This window comes from Phoca vitulina, unplaced genomic scaffold (genome assembly GCF_004348235.1).
Source record: "Phoca vitulina isolate PV1807 unplaced genomic scaffold, GSC_HSeal_1.0 scaffold2, whole genome shotgun sequence".
Taxonomy (NCBI): Eukaryota; Metazoa; Chordata; class Mammalia; order Carnivora; family Phocidae; genus Phoca; species Phoca vitulina.
Window position 1 is genome coordinate 9,912,582 of NW_022589705.1, and position 19,110 is coordinate 9,931,691.

A 19,110-nucleotide genomic window follows, 5' to 3' on the forward strand; every position below is an offset into this window, starting at 1 on the left:
GAGTAACAGTCAGGCCCAGACGGACCAGCCACGGGACGTGGACACTAAGGATTCAGTGTGTGCCAGGCTGCGTTCGTGCAGCAAAAGCAGTGCGAGCCCCCACCCCAGCCCTCCCCACCCCCCGCCGCTCTGGGCTGATCGGGCCACACCTGGGTCAAAGGGCTCTTCTCCGGGGACCTCAGTGTGAGGCCCACTTGAAAGTTAGAGTCATTTTCAGAGAACGGCAAGGCCCCAAGAGCAATTACCCCAGCAGTGCCCCAAGAGAACGAGTTCTTCAGAAGCAGGGGCCTTCCGGAGATGCCCCGTCTGGGGATTGTTAAGCTGTGGGGCGCAGCAGAGTCGGTGCATCTGCCAACGTTCACCGGTTCACAAACACTGCTGGGGCCGTTGCTCTATGCCTGGCCTGGACCAGACACACAGATGCAGGCAGAAGACACATGCACCTGCCCTCAGGAGGCTTCCTGCCCAGTGGAAGATAGCATGGGGACAGAGACGGGCCTCCAGAACTCAGTATGATGGGTCTGTGCCCCGGGCAGCGTGCAGGCTTTGCATTGATGGGTGGAGACCAGGGAGGGGTTCCAGAAAGGCTTCATGGAGGATGTGACATGAGTTAAATATTAGAAAAGGAGTCACTGGGGGGCACCTGGGTGGCTTGGTCAGTTGGGGGGCTGACTCTTGATTTCAGCTCAGGTCATGATCTTAGGGTCTTGAGATTGAGCTCCACGCTCAGCAGGGAGTCTGCTTGAGAATTCTCTTTCACTCCCCCTCTGCCCCTCCTTTCCCCCCACCCCTTCATGCTCTCTTTCTCTCCAATAAATAAATAAGTCTTTAAAAATAAGTCTTTTAAAAAGTAGTCATTGGGGTGATGGGGGTTAGGGAACCAGGGTGTTCTGGGTGAGAGGCTGCTAGCCAAAGCAGGAAGACCTAGAACTATTTGGAAGCTCCTATTTCTTGAGCCCATCCTGCAGGTGAGGCACTAAGATAAAATCTCTGTGCACATTGTCTCATTTGGTCCTCAGAACAAGCATTAGGCATTAGTCCCATTTTACAGATTGGAGCTCAGAGAGGAAAAATACCCCACCTTGAGGTCACGTGAGTGGCAAGCAGCAGAGCCAGGACTCAACCCCAGGTCTGTCTGACTTTAGGACTTGATTTAATGTCTGTTTGAAGCCAGGTAGAGCCGTCAGGGCAGTTTAGTTTGATGCCAGTATAGACTTTTAAGATGGGGACAACATGGGGGTGGGGGGAACACCAGATCATGAAGGGCTCTGCTTGCCTTTTAGAACATGTAGTCCGGGTCACAGCAATAGGGAGCCAAGGAGGAGTTAAGACGTAAGTGGCATGATTGGATTTACACTTTAGTAAGATCACTATGGCAACCATGGGGAGAAAGGACCAGGGGGAGCTAGTCTGAACATAAGTGGCTCAGACCCCGCCTGCTGGTGGCTGAAACCAGGGTAGCAGGGGAGGGAGAGGGAATCAGAGAGAAGTGAACAGTTGCCAAGGCCAAGGGATGGACTGAGTGCAGGGGATGTCGGGGTGGGGGAAGCAAAGAGAGCTGATAGGGCTCCCGAGTTTCTGGTTTCGGCAACAGGGAAAAAGGTGGTCTTTCTCCCAACCAGGGGAATATTAGGGAGACGCAGTCCTGGAAAGTGAGGCTGATGAGTCTGCAGCTCTGGAGACAGGCCTGGGCTGAAGACAGAGCACCCAGGGAGCCAGCCGTGGGCAGGGCCGGGAGCCAGCTCAGCTGCCTGGAACACAAGCGCAAGGAGCTGGGAAACCTTTGCTCAGGACCTTGACCTGACCCAGGCCAGCTGGCTCACGTGATTGAGCTGATTACCTCTGAGCCACCGGGGCTCCGTAGAGATGGGAGCCATCCAAGGAGCCCGCTGTACAGTATGAATCGTCCCTCTTACAGACGGCAGGCTGGGACATTCAGAGGTGCACCCCCACCCCCACCCCGCCAATATCCAGGCCACTGCAGGCAGCCTGAGCAAGCCACCACGGCTTCAGAAGGAGTCCTGAGTCAGAAAAGCCGAAAGACACAGTGATTGAAGGGGACACCGCCAGCGTGCTTGGAACTGCCCTCCACAGGCAGCTGAAATTACAGGTGGTCCAGGGGATGTGGTTTGGAACACCAAAGGCGTCCCTGTCACAGCCCACCATAAACCTCTCCACTTTCATTCCTAAAAGAGAAAACATGGCGACAATGCCAAGGATGGTCTGCCGAAAGCAATACTTAGCGTGTGCTATGGGATAAGCCCTGTTCTAGATGCTTTACATCCCAGCCATCCAGTGAGAGTTTATGGTGAGGAACTGAGTCCAGGAGCTAAAACATGGCAGGCTTGGGGTTGGGCCCTAGACCCACCGGCACCAGGGGTTGTACTTCAAGCGCTGTCCCATTCTGCCTTTGGCTGTTATCGGCATGGGCGAAAGGGTGAGACGACCAGCATGGTGCCTGACCCAGAATAGTGGCTCCAAAAGGGAAGGAAAAGTCCACCCCCTTCAATCATTCCTTAATGGCCTTTTTTTTTTTGGCCAAGACTTGCAGTACAGGAGCCAAGGCCCAGACCTCCACAGAGGAGTTCCTTGGAGGCAGCAGGAGTTAATCTTGGGAGGCTTCCTGCAGGAGGCGGCCCTCAGGTAAGTAGGGGGCTGGGATAATGCTCATTCCACTCCAGGGGAAGTCCTCGGACATCAGACATGATGCACACTGGCAGGGCACAATCATGACAGCAGCAACAAAAGGTCACACTCTTCCTCACTCACCAGGCTTCCCACTTTTCCAAGTGCATTCACATGAACTCTCCTCTTCGATGCTAACAGATGAGATTTTAATACACACTAACAGTGAATGTTAGTTTCCTTCCTTCTTCCCTCCCTTCCCTCCTTCCACTCTCTTTTTAAACCCTACGAAGCAAGGGGAGACAGGGGACAAATGCTATCCTTCCCATCTTACAAATAGACCGAGGCACAGAAAGGTTGAGCGAGTGACTTTGGGTCACACAGCTCTGCATGCTAAGACGAAAGCCCCAGGGGGACGGATGCTCAGCCCCAGGCCCTGCAGATGTGACAAGCATCAGTAGAGCTGCTCCAGGCAAGGGCACAGGGTGGAGACTTCCAGGGCCCGAGTCTTGACTCCACCACCACCCAGCTTCTAAAACAAGACCTCCCATCAGGTTGGACAAACTCGACAGCACGCCCTACAGGTCTGGAAGGTCCGCTGGACTGAAGCCATGATCCTAAGACCAGGAAGCGAGCCCAGAGGGCTGGCACCCGGCTACCGGTCGAAGTGGGCAACAGAATGGAACAGTGATTTGTGGAGTCAGACCTCTTGAGTTCCATCCCAGCCTCACCACTTACCAGCTAAATTACCCTGGACAGCGACTTGTCCTCTGTGAGTATCTTCATCTATAAAATAGAGATCATGGCATCTTTCCCCCAAGGTGGTGCCAGGGATTCCATCAAACGACCTATGGACAGCTGTCAGCCCGGTGCTTGGACCCACATTCCACGCCTCCCTGACCTGCTTCCTGTGGACCAGAGGGAGCGGTGCTGCCACAGCGGGCCCAGTGGGTTGGTGGTGGACCAAGCATCAGCGGAGGTGACAGTCATGCAAGGAAGGAGAGCCACTGCTCTGGGAGTGACACCTGATGGAGTCCTCTATGCTCATGAATTGTGGTGGCAGAAATGAAGAGACCCTCCCTCTTGTACTTGCAGTGCCTCGGTGTGTGTGTGTGTTGGGGGCTGGGAGTTGGGGGGGGGCATGGACGCACCCTGTCATAAACTCTTCCTTTCAGTGACTGTAGTCACAGAGCTCAGGAAGCGACAACTTCAGATCACTGGCAGCTCACCCCACGGAAGGCAAGGCACGGCCCCCAAGCAGGAAACCTGACTGAAGGGCAAAGGAGTGGCCATTAGGGGTTTGATCTGCCCCCAGGGAGGGATCAAGAGGGCACTCCAGCTGTTCTTTCGTGGCCAAAAATAAGAACTGGTGACCTCTTTAGGGCTGGAGGGAGCTAACCGTGATGAAACAGCTAGCTAGGTTAAGCTAGCTGGCTGCCCACTATAACTCATTTAATCCCGATCGCCCTGTGAGGAGTTCCGCTGTCCCACACACCGAATTAGAAACCGAGGCTCAGAGGGTTTAAATAACTTGGCCAAGTTTACACAGCTAGCAAGTGTCAGAGGTGGGAATTGGGTCCATGTTCTTTTTCTCACACAGCACGTCCAAACCAAGACAGACCTCTCAGGGCGGGACCCACACCCTGAGCCCTAGCACAACAGTGTTACGTTTCTTTTTCTTTCTTTCCTTCTTTTCTTAATTTCTCTCTAGTCATTGTTGACACTTAGATCAGGCTTTAAAGGGGGGGAAGGAGGATGACATTCCCTTGAGGCCAATCAGTTGGGACAGGAGTCAGGGGTCAGAGGAAGATCCCAAAGACGGAAATAAAATTGGAGGGCTGCTCGCTGAACCCGAGCAGCGTGGTGTGGGGGCCAAGGGTGTCTGTCCTAGAGTCACAGACACCTGATTCATGTCTCAGAGCCACCGCTTAGTGACCTCAGGCTGATTGCTTCCCCTGTCTCTGCCTCAGTTTCCTTTCCCCTGAAACGGTACCTATGAAGAAACTGGCTCACAGAGCTGTGAGGATCTAGCCTCCCACTGCACTGGGGGTGCTTAGCACATGGTAGGCCCATGTTACCAATTAGCACGATTATTCATTCTCCCCCAAGAGCTTTTCTCGGTCCACGGCTTCCATTTCAACAAAGGAGGGCAAGGAAAACGTAGAGGTTTTATCTAATGGACGTCCGTTGTGCTTCCATTGACATGAGGACCCGATGTAGCCAGAAGGAGAAACAGAGCCTTGCAGCGCTGGGCAGCGGAGGCTTCCAGAAGGAGTGTGGAGCAGGGACTGGGGGACAGTTTGCTGAAGGCGTAGGAATGGCTGAAACCTCAGGGCAAGTGAGGAGTGGGGTACACTGGGAGTCAGAGAGAATGGGCCAGCCAAACCTGCTGATCGGGCTCTTAGAGAAGCAGCCACAAGCTAAGCTCGAGGCTGGGAGTCACGGAGACTTTCACAGGGAAGCCAGTGGAGAAACCATCATTTGTGGGGTGTCTGCCAGGGGCTAAACTCTTCCCATGAGCAACTTAACCCTCGCAACAGCCATGAGGTATCCTCATTTTGCTGATGAGGACACTGAGGTCCAGAAACCTGAATTCATTCACCTAGTACCTGGCAGGGATTTCAGTCCCAGCCTGGCTGGCTTCAAAACACCCAGGCCACGCTCAGGCTGGGACACTGAGAGGCTAGCTTCTAGAAGCTCCAGACCAAACCAGTCCTGCTTTATAATCATCTATCATCCTCAGAGCTCACTAAGGTCATTGCCCTCCTGGACTGCTCTGGCTAGGCCCCCAGTCTTAAACCATACCTAGCAGACTACCCTGACGAAATTCTGGAATTCCACAGAGCCAGACCTTGTAGGTTCTCAGAACTTCCATCACAAGCTACAGGCCTAGAGAGGAAGGCTCTCAGCAAGGAGGGCCCAGCAGGAGCCTCCCTGGGACTGGAGCCCCTCTGCACCTAGGCTCTGTGTCTGGGGCACTCTGGGCTCAAGGAATCACTGTTTGGAACTGAGACCAGAACTCCCAGGGGCATGGGGCTGTCACGTGGCTCCCAAGAGCACCCCGGACCCTCTCAGATCCACCACCTGAGCAGAGGGCAGGCTGGGCTTCCCATACACTTACTTCCAAAAGCAAAGGGCATCCTCCTCTGCCCGCCCCCGTGCCTGGGTGCAAGGGCACCAAGAGCCGCACTCCCAATTTCCCAGCCCGGTGGGCCAGTGGGCTCCGTTAAGGTCTGTGAGGAGACCGGTTTTGTGAGTAGCGGGCCTGGGGCTACTGCAGGGCCGGAGCCCTCCCCGCCCGGCCCTGGGGGGAGGGAGCCAAGAGGGCCGGCTCTGCAGTTCTGCCCGTTCCTGGGGCTCCTTGGCAGGAAACCTAGCAGCGAGCACTGCGGGCAGTACCTGCTGCATTCCCGTGCGAAGCCAGGGCTTTGGCTGGGTAAGAGAGAGCTGGGGAGGCAGAGCTGGAGGAGAGGGCGAGCCGGCGCTAGAGGGGGTCTGCAGATTCTGTCTGGCAGCATCGTAATAATAGCAACCCATCTCCCGCGGGGTTGGATCCCTCCTCGGGCCTGGGATAGCTGCTATCGATTGTTTCCTCCTCGCCTACTTCATTATGTTGGCAGGAGCCTCTCACGACCGCCCCTCAACTTCTGTCCCCGGTTCCCCGGCCCCAGCGGCACCCAGCTGAGCTCTCCACGAGGTTCTGGTTAGTAAGCTGGGCTCTGCCACAGCATGGGTGTCCTCCTCGTAGGGTGGGGGCCGAGCCCCGGGGGGCCAACTCAGCGGCCACCTGCTCGTCTCTGGTCCCCGCCGGCCCCTTTAATTCGAGTTCGCAGCCGGGCCAGGTGCGGCGCTGCGTGGCGCGGTGCGGCGCGGTGCGGCGCGGTGCGGCTGCGGGCGGCGGCCGGGCGCTCCGTACGCGCCGCCCGCGGGACTGCAGAGCCGGCTCCCGGCTGGCCGCCCGCACCCCTACCGCCGCCGCCCGCCGCCGCCGTTCCACCGGCGCTCGCGGTCACCCAGGAACATGGAGGCCCCGGGTGCCCAGCGGGAAGGGTAAATCGGTGTCGGGGCGTAGGGGCTGCTCGTGCCGCTTCCCCTGCCCGGGCTGCGGCGCGCGGAGGGGCTGCGGGGCACCGGGCGGCGCAGCCTGCAGCGCGGCGGGCTCGGGCTGAGTCCGGGCCGGGCGAGGGGGGCTGGCGCCCTGCCGAAGGAGATGGCACGGAATGGGCTCGGGACCCTTGGGCTGCGCACGGCGCGGGCGGAGGGCGCAGCGAGGCGCTGGCGGGTGATGGGAAGTGCAGCTGACGGGCAGAACCGGGTCTGGTGAATAGCGCCGGTTGGTAGGACCCGAATCACTTGGGACGCCGGCCTGCATTCCCCTCTCCGGCTCCGAACCAAAACGGCTTTGCGGCGGAGCGGGGCTTTTCCGCTTCCCCGGGGCCGTGCGCTGCGGCGGAGCCCCCGCGCTTAGGAGGAAGCGGAGCTCTGGGGGCAGCACCCTCCTCCCTACCACCAGAGTTCGGGCTCCCGGGTTTTCGGGTGGAGATGGACCCCAGGGGCGAGAGAGCCGGGCTGCGCTCGGGCCCGCAGCGGCCGGGCAGGAAGGGGTTAAGGCGGCGCTCGCCGCGGCGGCCAGCTGCTGGTGGGTCCGGTCCGCCGGCGCGGAACCGAGCGCGGAACCGAGCGCGGAGCGCGCCTGACGGAATCCCGGCCGGAGTCGGGGCGATGGGGAGAGGGCCCGGACCCCTCCCTGCCCCGGGGCCGGCGGGATTGGGCCGGCAGGGGGCCAGCCCGGAAGCCGGCTTCCTCCAGGCTCCCCCTCTCGCTGCTGCCAAGCCGCCTGGCAGCCAGGCTGGCCGGGCGTTCATTCTGCGCTCCCTGCCGAGGAGATGTGAGGGCTTTTCTCTTGGGGGAGAAATCGGTGGTCGAGCGCCTGCCCAAATCACATGCCACCCTGCTCAGAGGGAAGCCTCCACCCCAGGGATCCCCGAGGGAGAGTAAGTCTTGGGAGCAAGCCAGCCAGCTTTTGGAGAGTCGACCTTTCTGTGTGAGGAGTCTCCCTAGATGGGCTCTGAAGGCGTGTGCGTCGGGGAGGTGGGGGGTGGGGGGAAGGGGTTCTTCCTCCTCCGGGACCTTGCCGGGGTCAGAGCTTAGAGTCGGGCTGCAGTGAAGGAAGCCCTCCCCTTGGGAGTTGCAGCGTCCTGACCTGGGGGCTGGAGGGCTTTGCCTAGAGTCCCTCCTGATGGCAGCTGAGGACCGAGGGAGATGTGGCTCAGCCCTGGCAGGCCCCCGAGGAGGCGGGCCCAGCCCAGCCTGAAGGCTCCTTCCCTGGGAGAAAAATCTTCCAGCTGATGGAAGCCTGCCCAGAGGAGGCGGGGAGGCTGAGGGGTAGTCCTCAGGTGTGACACCAGCATGGAAGGTGGGCATGGAAGGAAAGCCACCAGAGCCCTCCTAAATCTTGGCACCTGCCACCCAAAAGCCCTGGTTCCACCTTGCTGCTGTTTTTTCCAGGCAAGGTCACACCTCCTGAGGACAGCCAGGAGGACTTCGCATCTTGCCACTTTCCTTCCAAAGGCTCCAGACCCAAGTTCTGCGTCCTCGAGCCCCGCGTTCCCCTGGCCAGACCCTCCACTGGCCCTCCAGGCCAGCGCAGTTCTGGAGCTCACCTCCAGGACCTGGAGCCTGCCCTCCTGCCCAGAATGACTCACCATTATTTCTCGCTCAAGTGAGAAGACGTGATTTGTGTATCGGGCTGCCTGTTTGTGTATCTAGGATTCCCACGGTATCTGATCAGTTCTTCAAGGAAGAGAGCTTCAGGTTCCTGCCTTGCCAGGTAAATCAATCTATTTTTAATAACAGCCATATGTCGAGTCACTGGAGTGGGGGCAGTGAGGGAGACCCAAGCCCAAGATCCACCACTGTGAATACCTCCCTGGGGGCAGGTGTTTGCAAGACATTAGTTCAGTGCCTGGGAGAGGGCTCCCTTTCAGCCTCTAGTATGGGGCTGTGCTCCTTGAAGCCCGTGTGGTGCAGAGGGGGCCTGTACCAGTCACCTTCCTCCAGCGCAGGGCAATCTGGACCGTTCTTGAGAGACTGCCACCTGCTTGCCTCTGATCCCCAGCCAGGTTACAAGGTGAAGGTAAGTTTTGCTTTTTGGTGGTGGTGGTGGTGGTGGTGGTGGTGGTGGTGGTGATGTTTCTGAGCTCTTGGCTCAAAGATAGGAGACAAGGAGCAGCAACCCAGGTCGGGCTGCCAGTGCTGAGTGGTCTCACGGCCTTAACTGCCTCTGTCTTTCAGCCAAGGGAGGCTGTGTCTCTGGTCCTCAGCGAGCCCTCGGGGCTCTCCTGCAGGACCCCAGGCCAATGCTTCTGTGTTTCCTGGGGCCGGAAGCAGCACCCTGAGCTCCCTGCCACCAGGCAGCTGGAAGGCATAGTGTGAGGCCCTTCTCTCAGCCCCAATTATGACAGTGGCCACCGGAGAGCCAGCGGATGAGGCTGCCGCCCTCCCCGGGCCCCCGCAGGACACGTACGACCCCGAGGCTGACCACGAGTGCTGTGAGAGAGTGGTAATCAACATCTCGGGGCTGCGCTTTGAGACCCAACTCAAGACCTTAGCTCAGTTTCCAGAGACCCTCTTAGGGGACCCAAAGAAGCGGATGAGGTACTTTGACCCCCTCCGAAACGAGTACTTTTTCGACCGGAACCGGCCCAGCTTTGACGCCATTTTGTACTACTACCAGTCTGGGGGCCGCTTGAGGCGGCCCGTGAACGTGCCCTTGGACATCTTCTCCGAAGAAATTCGGTTTTATGAGCTGGGAGAAGAAGCAATGGAGATGTTTCGGGAAGACGAAGGCTACATCAAAGAGGAAGAGCGTCCTCTGCCCGAAAATGAGTTTCAGAGGCAGGTGTGGCTTCTCTTTGAATACCCAGAGAGCTCAGGGCCTGCCAGGATTATTGCTATCGTATCTGTCATGGTGATCCTGATCTCGATTGTCAGCTTCTGCCTGGAGACCCTGCCCATCTTCCGGGATGAGAACGAGGACATGCACGGCAGCGGGATGACCTTCCACACCTACTCCAACAGCACGATAGGGTACCAGCAGTCGACTTCCTTCACTGACCCTTTCTTCATTGTGGAGACCCTCTGCATCATCTGGTTCTCATTCGAATTCTTGGTGAGGTTCTTTGCCTGTCCCAGCAAAGCCGGCTTCTTCACCAACATCATGAACATCATTGACATCGTGGCCATCATCCCCTACTTCATCACCCTGGGGACGGAGCTGGCTGAGAAGCCAGAGGATGCCCAGCAGGGCCAGCAGGCCATGTCGCTGGCCATCCTCCGTGTCATCCGGTTGGTAAGAGTCTTTAGGATTTTCAAGTTGTCTAGACACTCCAAAGGTCTCCAGATTCTAGGTCAGACCCTCAAAGCCAGCATGAGAGAATTGGGCCTCCTGATATTCTTCCTCTTCATCGGGGTCATCCTTTTCTCTAGTGCTGTCTATTTCGCAGAGGCCGATGAGCGAGAGTCCCAGTTCCCCAGCATCCCGGATGCCTTCTGGTGGGCAGTCGTCTCCATGACAACTGTAGGCTATGGAGACATGGTTCCAACTACCATTGGGGGAAAGATCGTGGGTTCCCTATGTGCAATCGCAGGTGTGTTAACCATTGCCTTACCGGTCCCTGTCATAGTGTCCAACTTCAACTACTTCTACCACCGGGAGACAGAGGGAGAGGAGCAGGCCCAGTACCTGCAAGTGACGAGCTGTCCAAAGATCCCATCCTCCCCTGACCTGAAGAAAAGTAGAAGTGCCTCTACCATTAGTAAGTCTGATTACATGGAGATCCAGGAGGGGGTAAACAACAGTAACGAGGACTTTAGAGAGGAAAACTTGAAAACGGCCAACTGCACTTTGGCTAATACAAACTATGTGAATATTACCAAAATGTTAACTGATGTCTGATTGAAACCTATTAACCTACCCGCAGCTCCATGGACTACTGCAGATACTGCATAAATAGCCTGCATTGTAGTCAGTGTGTTCTACAGTGTGTATCTGGTTCTGCATGGAAAGCAAATAGTGCAAGTGACTTTTGATCTTTTGATTTTTGATTTAGAACACAGAATATCTATCCCTGGCTTTCATGCAAATCTTCGTCACTGGCCTAGGGGGTTCTAAACAGGGGAGTCATCCATGGAGCCAGAATTTCAGGAAGACACATTGGGGCCACCTCCTATCAAATACATAACCCGCCCCATCCGTACCACCTTCCCTCCCGAATTAAACACGCACAACACCCGGGGAGACGCACCCCACCCCTCCCAAGCCTCCGGGCCCCCAAGCCCCTGGTCCCATATGAGCCCACCTCCCCCTTCACAGAGGAAAACCGTGGTGGCTTAGCTTGAAAGCACCGGGAGTTATTCAAAAGGTCATTTCCCATTTTTGCATTGAAAAGAACACACAGTCCTGCGTATTGGAATTACTTTCTGTGTCACGGGCTGGGGTTTGTGTGAATTGCAGTTGCCTAGTGGGTGCTCCAGAGGCTTGTGTTTCATAACGGAAAAGGCTGCTTTTGGTTTTTCTCTGCAGTGTGGATGTGGGGGAACCCCAGGGGGAGGGACAGTCAGGATGACCGAAGGCGAGTTGTGCAGTAGCACGTTCACCCTTAGGCCGATGGGGAGAAGCTAATGAACCAAGGGACCTCTCAGCTTCGGACCTCACCATTTTCGCAGGCTTTGGGGTTACAAAACACGCCCGACTTCTGCGTTACGCTGGAGTTTGCAGACACCTGCTTTCCTAGCGCGGTGCTGGTGGCCCTGACACCACAGCGCAGTTTCCAGTGATGCGATAGACCTGCATGGGTGTGTGTTGCATGAATCTCAGTAGTTAAAACACAGGAGATAACCTATTTTCCTAGTAGCCTACACAGTATTCATATTTAGAGTATCAATAGCCCCGGAGTGGCACGGAGCTAGGGGTTTGTTTGGTTTGTTTTGGTTTTTTTTCCCCATCAAAGGACAAAAGCCCTCAGGAGAAAAGAAAAAAAAAAAAAAAGAAGAGACTATTTGGAACGGGGAACCACAACTTCCGGCTCTCCAGCCCACCCCATCCCCGTTCTTCCACGTCGGGGCACAGACCTTTTGCAAAGCCCGGAAAGGGAGCAGGGAAAGCAGCGCCCTGAACACCTCACATTACTGCACCTTACGATTGAACTTAGTCATGGGCATAACTCTATAGCTGACCAGGGCACCTGGTCCCGAGGACAGGCAGATTTGTGGATCCAGTGTATATAAATATATATTGAGTATCTCTTTTACGAGTTCCTCTACTTAGCTAGCTATAGAAGAAATTGCATTTGAACCTTGTATAAGCTTATGCAATATTTCTGACACAGGGCAATTTATGCATGTGTTTGACTATGTGCACTAGCGTATGTATGTATATATTATGTATTATATACATACATACATATGTGTGTGTATATGTATATATGCACACATGCACACATATATATACATACATATATACATACATATATATATATATATATATTCATTCTCTGGAGTTCAGGTTCAGGAGCAAATCCACTGCTTGGTGGGTTGGTTGTCTGAGCAGCCTAATGGGTTGGTCTGTCTCACTGATAACCCCACTGGGACTGGGTTTGCTGCCATTGCCTCAGAGACTCCAGTCTTCATGGATTCTTAGATGTTAGAATTGTCTCTCTGCCCTCCATGTGCTGCAGCTTCAGTTCCCCGTGGCTGAAGCTTGTCTCACCGAGTACACAAGGGCCCGTGGCCCTCACGGCTCCCGCTGCCCTGGGCCACACCCGCCCCAGGCCTCTTCTCTACAGCCCATCATGTTCATCATCTCCCTTCTCATCTTTGCCCACCCTCTTCGGTTTTTCTTGTCATTTGGCTCTGCATCAGTCACTTTAATGACCCTTTCCGTAAAGAGCCAGAATGGATCTCCTGCTTGAAACCAGGGACCCAGTGCCACAGGTCTAGACTTGAAGGGAGCTTCCTAGGTGTGGAAACTCCGGAAGTCCCGGGCCAAGGGATGGAGACGTTAGATGATCCATGGCATCATTTCGATGGCCCGGCTCAAACTCTCTCCCCATTGCACTGGCAACCAGAGCTGCTTAAATAATCATTCCCTGCCCTGGGACAGATTGAGAGGGAATGAGCACTTCACCTAAGGGCGGAGTTCAGGCTGGCCCTGGAATGGGTTGAGGTGGGGAAGCTTCCGCCTCCCAGACTGGGCTTCCTCACCTTTCGACATAATAGCTTGTATTTCCCAAACACAGTGAGTTGTGTGGTCGGGTCGCCCAACCTCGGCTCCAGCCCTAGCCTCACTGTTGGCTATTTAGCACCTACAGTTACCTTAGGGGGTGGGGCACCAGCTCAGGGTGCTAGGCCCAGGGTGCTCACTAGTTCCTGGTCACCCACATCCCCAGGGATCTGCAGGACGCCCCATGCCCAGCGTGAGGCCTCTATGCTTCTCTTCCTCTCCTTCATGGGAGGTGGTGCTGAATTTCCAAGACATGGGGTGGGAAGGGCACAGACCTTGGGAAACAGATGGTAAAACAACCCATACCCAAGGCCTCGGTCAGAGGGGAGATCTCCTATCCCGTTGGCCTTGACCGGGGACTATAAAATATCCACAGGTGCAGGCACAGTGCTACACACCCACCGCAAAATAGATACACTGTCGACCCACACAAATACAAAACGCACAGAGGTCAATTAGTGAAAAGGGCATACACAGATGATATGTAACTACACCTGTATCCAAAATAGGCATATTCAGCACAGACCTAGAACATACTTACCAATGCAGAACATAACACAGAAGATCTACGCATACCACATACAAGGACACGACCACAACTCAGATGCAAAATGCGTAAAAACCACATGAACACAATGGGTATGTATACACAGTACACCAAGGATACTTTATATTGTTTCTGCCCACCAAATACACACAAACTCAGTTTATACACACAATGCATTTACTCGTATGAGGCACACAACGTACAGCACACACACCCAAGCACATACACACATAATTCACATGGAAGGTACACCTATACTCAGCTCTATCTCTCTGCCCCCAAAGCTATAAATCAGTAGGCACAAATAAAAGATGAGATTTCATCACCTTGCCCTAGCCTGCATCTGTACTCCCCCAATAGCCTTCAAGAAGCCTCTTCCTCTACCCTCTTCTCTTTCTCCCACTTCCAGATTTCAGAGAAGTAACCCCCGAGGTTTAAAGCAAAAAGATGAGCCACCACCGTTGTTAAGCAGATCTTGGATTAAGACTGGGAATCTCATAGGGCTTCTACTTATTCACCTTCCTCCCACGAGAAATGTGAGTGTGGAAGGACCTGGGACAGCCAGTAGCCTATTAACACACACCTCCTTGCCATGCCCTAGCCTTTGGAGCAAGTCCACATAGACAACCCCCTTGCCCAGGCTCCCCTGCTCCCAACCCCGGGATCTCTAGATTCAGCTCCGTTCTCTTGAAAGCAGTGATGGCTCAAGAAACTGCAGGGTCCTGAGCCCAAAACCAGAGTGAAGATGCCCCCAACATTCTGTCAGTCCTCAGACTTCACTGCTCTTCCATCCTCAATGGCTTTTTCAGGGGCGAGTCAGAAAAAGTCGAGACCACACGTAGACTTGTCTCTTAAAATGAGCCCCCTTTCCTTGCTTGTGGCATCTCACTTGCTCTTGGGCATAAGCCCAGTGGGGTCAACTCCTGAGTCCCCTTTATGGGGGTCCAGTCCCAGGCATGCTCCACTCCTTTGCCGGGTCTCCACCTGGATGCCCTGCCTCCCATCCAATTTGCTGCGCCTTGAGGAAACGCTCACTAATTCAGCTTACGAAAAACACGATTGAGGACGGGAACCTAATGCCACACAAGCAAGCAACAAATTTTTAGAAGGCCTGATTTTTATCCTGTATTCTAAGGCCAGATTTAAATGCTTCATAAGATTCCTCTTTGAATGGCGCACAGAGCTGCTTCTTCCCACTGGTAGCTGGGTGCTTGTTGGCCAAGGCGTCACCTCAGAAGGAAATTGAGAATTGAAGTCAGGCATTGGCTCAGGCATGTCTGTCTTTACTCCTGTGGCCCTCCCAGGTGTGTCCCTCCTAACGATGGCCACAGCTCCCAGTCTCCACAGAGGAAGCACCAGCAGCAGAGAAGGACGTGTGGGGTCCAGTGTGCACGTTCAGGGCAAGACGCCGGGCCTTTCGCGCACTCCCAAGTCCAGGGAGCAATTTTCCCTTCAGGTTCAGCAGGTGTCTCCATGAGCTCAAACTTTCAATTATGTTAGAGTTTTCAGGAGGCTAAAGAGAAAGAAGTCCAGGAAAGGTGGGGAGATGATCAGGAAGAGAGGGTCCAATTGCAGCATAAACTTTACGGGAGCTGAAACTTAGCTGAGGACATAATTAAGGCTCTGTGCTTCCTGAAGCTTCCATGGTTTCAGACACACTGTCTGCCTCCCTCTCTGCTTCCCTCTGTCCCTCTCAGCTGGGCTTCTGAGGATGGAATAGGCATGTCACCAGGAGGTTAGCCTTTTGAAAGGAGCCCCCAGGGAGTGTGCCTCCAGACTCCATTGGCTGGATGTGGAAAGGACTCCATGAGAGCTTTGTTGGCCTGAGTGCTCATGTGGCTGTCTCAGGTGGGGAGGCTTGCAGGACTGGCTTGTCCTATCTGCTGTCCCTGGATCTCTCACTCCTTCATAGTGAGGACTTTGGCCAACTTACTTCCTCAGAGTCTGCCTAAAATATCAGTGCTAACCCATGTTGAGAGAGGGAGTGCCCTCTGAAGAGTCTCAGGCTGGGGGTTTAGTGCGGCCCATAGTAGGGGAGGAAAGAAGAGGTGGAGGCTGACTTTTCCCCAAAGGAGATGGTAGGACAGTTTGCAAATTGCATGTGAGGGTGGCACCATAGTCTCACGGCAGGCAGGAGGAGCACGGGGCTTTGAATGGTTTACCCAGGAGTGAGGATGGTGAGCTCTGCTCCAGCTCTGGCTCTCCTGGGGGCCATTATCGTAACAACCTCCATGTGGGTGATGGCGGCCTGGTCTGAGAGGCTGGTCCACATAGGCTGTAATGCCTGGGCTGCTCCTTGGCTACACAGCGGAGGTCCCCCAGCCTCGGCAAAGTGTCCATTGCCAGGTTTGAACGCATGACCTTAACCTCTAACATCATTAGCCACCTGAGCCGGCTAGCAGGGTGCTGGATGCTGGGAGGTGTCCACATGGCTAGCAGGACCATCATCTGTATCATCAGAGTCCGCCCTTGTTGAGACCAGCCCCGTTTCCTCATCAAAGCAGCAAGCAGGGTTAGGGGGAGGGGAAGGATCCTCTACAAGCTGGGATGGGTCTCTTCCGCAAACCGATCTAGTTCACTTTTCTCTTCTTTCTGCTTCCCTTCCCACCAAAGCTCAACTCCATCTCTCCTAGTTTGTGTTTGAGTATTTTTAACGAGGAAACGTGCAATAAACTAAATAGTGACTGTTTTCTTTAGCAATAGCTATTTCAAAACCATGTTCTCAGGACTGAAAAGTGATAGTACCTGGATTATCAGATAATGCCCTTGGCTTCAGGGCATTAGCTCTCTGTCTGTGGCTCCCTCTTCTTCCCGCGTGTTCACACGACCCCTGTCCTCAGGGGCTCTGACCCTCCTTGGGAAGGTAAACCTCTGCAGAGGTGCAACGCATGCACGTATACACGAGGAAGGTCCGAGAGAAGGCTTTCTTTGTCGCTCTCTTTCCCACGTGCACGGCTCTCTGTCCCTGTGTGCACCTCAGTCCCTCTCTCCCTCCCGCCTACCCCTGTCTGCCAGGGCATTCTCACAACCTGTAGGCCCTGCAACCTTGAGTTTGGGTGACCTCACGCCAGCCCATCTCGTTGACTCTCAGTCAATCTGGCAGGGTGTAATGGAACCCTGCAGGAAAGCACTTACCAATAGATAAGAATAAAGCATCCTGAGCCATTACAGAAGATCACTTCCATGCACTAAAAGCCATTACGTGATCCATTTGTTTCCCTCCCCCCCACCCCCCCAGGGAGGTGGATGCTGGGGGAATGTGGCCTGTAGGTTCATACCTGGGATCAGTAGCCTGGGCAGATTTGGGGAAGGGCCCTCTGGCTGTCCTTCGAAATAAGCTGGCTTGCTTCCCCAAAAGGAACTCCATGAGAGCTGTGGAGGGAAGCAAGTTACTGGGGGGAGAGGTCTACAGGGGTGGAAAGTGGGTGGTTAGGGCATGACATTGGAGCAGCAAAAGCCCCACCACCCCACTACCGTGTGCAGTTGCACAAATATTTGCACACGTTACTGGGGGCTTCAGAAGAATCCCCCTCTTCTGAAAAAAAATCTGTAAGGTTAGATATTCAGACTGGACAATCAAGAAAGGCTGGCAACCCCAGGGTCCTAGTCCATTCCTTCTCTATCTACCTTGCTCTATACACGTGTGTACAGCAAAACTGTACTGTTAACTGACGGGGAAATCCTCAGGGAAGGGAGAGTCCTGATTGCTTTACAATTATGGTGGTTTGAGTGGGAATGGGACACCGTGTCTGGGTTCAATATTTGCTATCAGAAAAAAAAAAAAAAGCAACCCATTTCCTAAGTAGGTTAGTATAAACTTTCCTGCCTTAGCAAGTAGAGTGTTTGAAGACGACAGAAGACCTTGCATTGCTCAGGGTCAACACTGTAAACCTCAGCGCTCATCATATGAAAGTGCAGACGGAGGAGACCAAAGAGATAGGCTGAATGTACACCGGCCACAAGGCATACCGGAAGTTGGCCATTTGGGCACGTCCTGGCTCACCAGATAATGCCCTTGCTGTCATTTGCCTCTTTCTATGGAAAGTATAGTAAGAAAACGTAATGCTTGCGTTAATTGAGGTTTGGGTTCGTTGGTCCTGTGTTATCAGAGGTTTTCCATATATACATATATCTGTGTATATATATATATGTATAGTATATGTATATATGTATACCGTTGTTTCAAAAATTATACAGTGACCGACCCCCTTAGCTTCACTAATGTGGAATAAATTTGGCAATCCGAGGAATAAACTGCATTTATTTGAATTTTTAAATGCCATCCCCTTGCATTCTTAACCACTTCTCCAGTTCAGCTCTCTTACTGCTATGTGGGAACCTCTCTAGAAGGCAATTCTTTCATAACAAATGATTGGGCTCCAGGATTACCTCTCTCCTCTCCCTCCCAGGTGGCTGCCTGACTCAGGGATAAAAGGGAAGTCTGATCTAAGGGCCAGGTGCTTTATCCTTTGTTCTGTCTGCCCTGGTTGGCTGTAACCTCATCACTGAAGCCAAAAAAAAGTTATTCCAAACTTTTGGATTGGGGGGTAGCGTGGGGGTGGGGTGGGAAGCTCAAGGACATCGCGTGGCCCAGGACTGTTCTGTTAGGCTTTCTCATGGGTGGTGTCCTAGACTTGAATTTCAGGAGATCTACACATAACATTTTTGATGAAGAACTAAAGAACACCTCTGCCCTGTGGAAGGCGAGGTGGGTGATAACCAACGGAAGCAACAAACCCACCCTGTTGTTGTCCTGACCGAATGTAGCTTGCAGGTCTGGGCAGGAGAGCAGCTATAAGTCCCTGGCCTCTTTGGAGAAACAGCTAGCTCTGAGCTGAACCACGCTCTCACTCTCCATCTACCCAGCAGCATGTTAGACCTATGGGAGAAAGCTCCAACCTCATGTCCTGCATGTGACTGTGCACAGTCTACCTGGACGAGGGTGGGAGGGATTCCTCACTGCTCTCTGGGGTAATTGGGGCATGCAGGGGTGCCTGCCACCTCCCACCACCCGTGGCAGCCCTCCAATCTAGCCAATCTGGCTATGACCCAGTGGAAGAAGCCCATCACCCTGACTTAGCATGACCAGCGGGCAAGCTGGGGCAGCCGAGGCAGCCTGTCTGGATGACTGCTTCTTACACTGCATGAACCTCAGCGTGGAAACAGATATGACTCTTTGCTCCTCTGCACTCCTAAAATAGTCAGATATGTTCCAGATGAGTTTGCAGCTGAGAACTCCCTGCATCATTCCAGTGACAGATGCACAGGGCAGGTGTGGTTACATAATAATGTGGACAGCTGCTGCATCATCTAGATAATTGAGGGCAGTGTAGGTGCGGCTGTGTGTTGGACCTTCGGTAGCTACCCAGAGGACTCAGTCCTGTGTCTCTTCTCAGCCCTCGGGAGAGGCTCGGAAGCCCTGCTTCTCCCTAAAAAGGATTCCCTGGACACTGGCTGCCTTGTTTGTACAAAGGCTGCTGGAGAGAGCGAGAGGTAGGGCTGGGAGGAAGGGAATATTCAGGGGCCCACTTTGCTACCATGCACTTTCCACATCGGCTGCTGACATAACTGCCTTTTTCACTTGTGAAGTGCAGGGCAAGGACCGTGCCCTGCCAGGTAGGGCTAGAAAGGAGCAAAGAGCTGCAGGTTAGGACAT

The 19,110-nt window shown here is 54.3% G+C and overlaps 1 protein-coding gene across 6 annotated transcripts; it reads left to right on the forward strand.

Annotated features, from left to right (window-relative positions):
* Positions 1-5,952: 5,952 nt before the first annotated feature.
* Positions 5,953-17,212, forward strand: KCNA2 (potassium voltage-gated channel subfamily A member 2). 6 transcript variants are annotated; one of them, XM_032421773.1, is made up of 4 exons: positions 5,953-6,061; positions 8,134-8,455; positions 8,686-8,761; positions 8,920-17,212. In XM_032421773.1, exon 4 carries the CDS (start codon positions 9,083-9,085, stop codon positions 10,580-10,582), a length of 1,500 nt encoding a protein of 499 aa, XP_032277664.1. In that variant the 5' UTR covers positions 5,953-6,061; positions 8,134-8,455; positions 8,686-8,761; positions 8,920-9,082; the 3' UTR covers positions 10,583-17,212. The 6 variants fall into 6 exon arrangements, with proteins under 6 accessions (XP_032277664.1, XP_032277673.1, XP_032277648.1 ...); XM_032421782.1 differs by lacking the exon at positions 5,953-6,061 and adding an exon at positions 6,231-6,328; XM_032421757.1 differs by lacking the exon at positions 5,953-6,061 and adding an exon at positions 6,533-6,675.
* Positions 17,213-19,110: the final 1,898 nt, after the last annotated feature.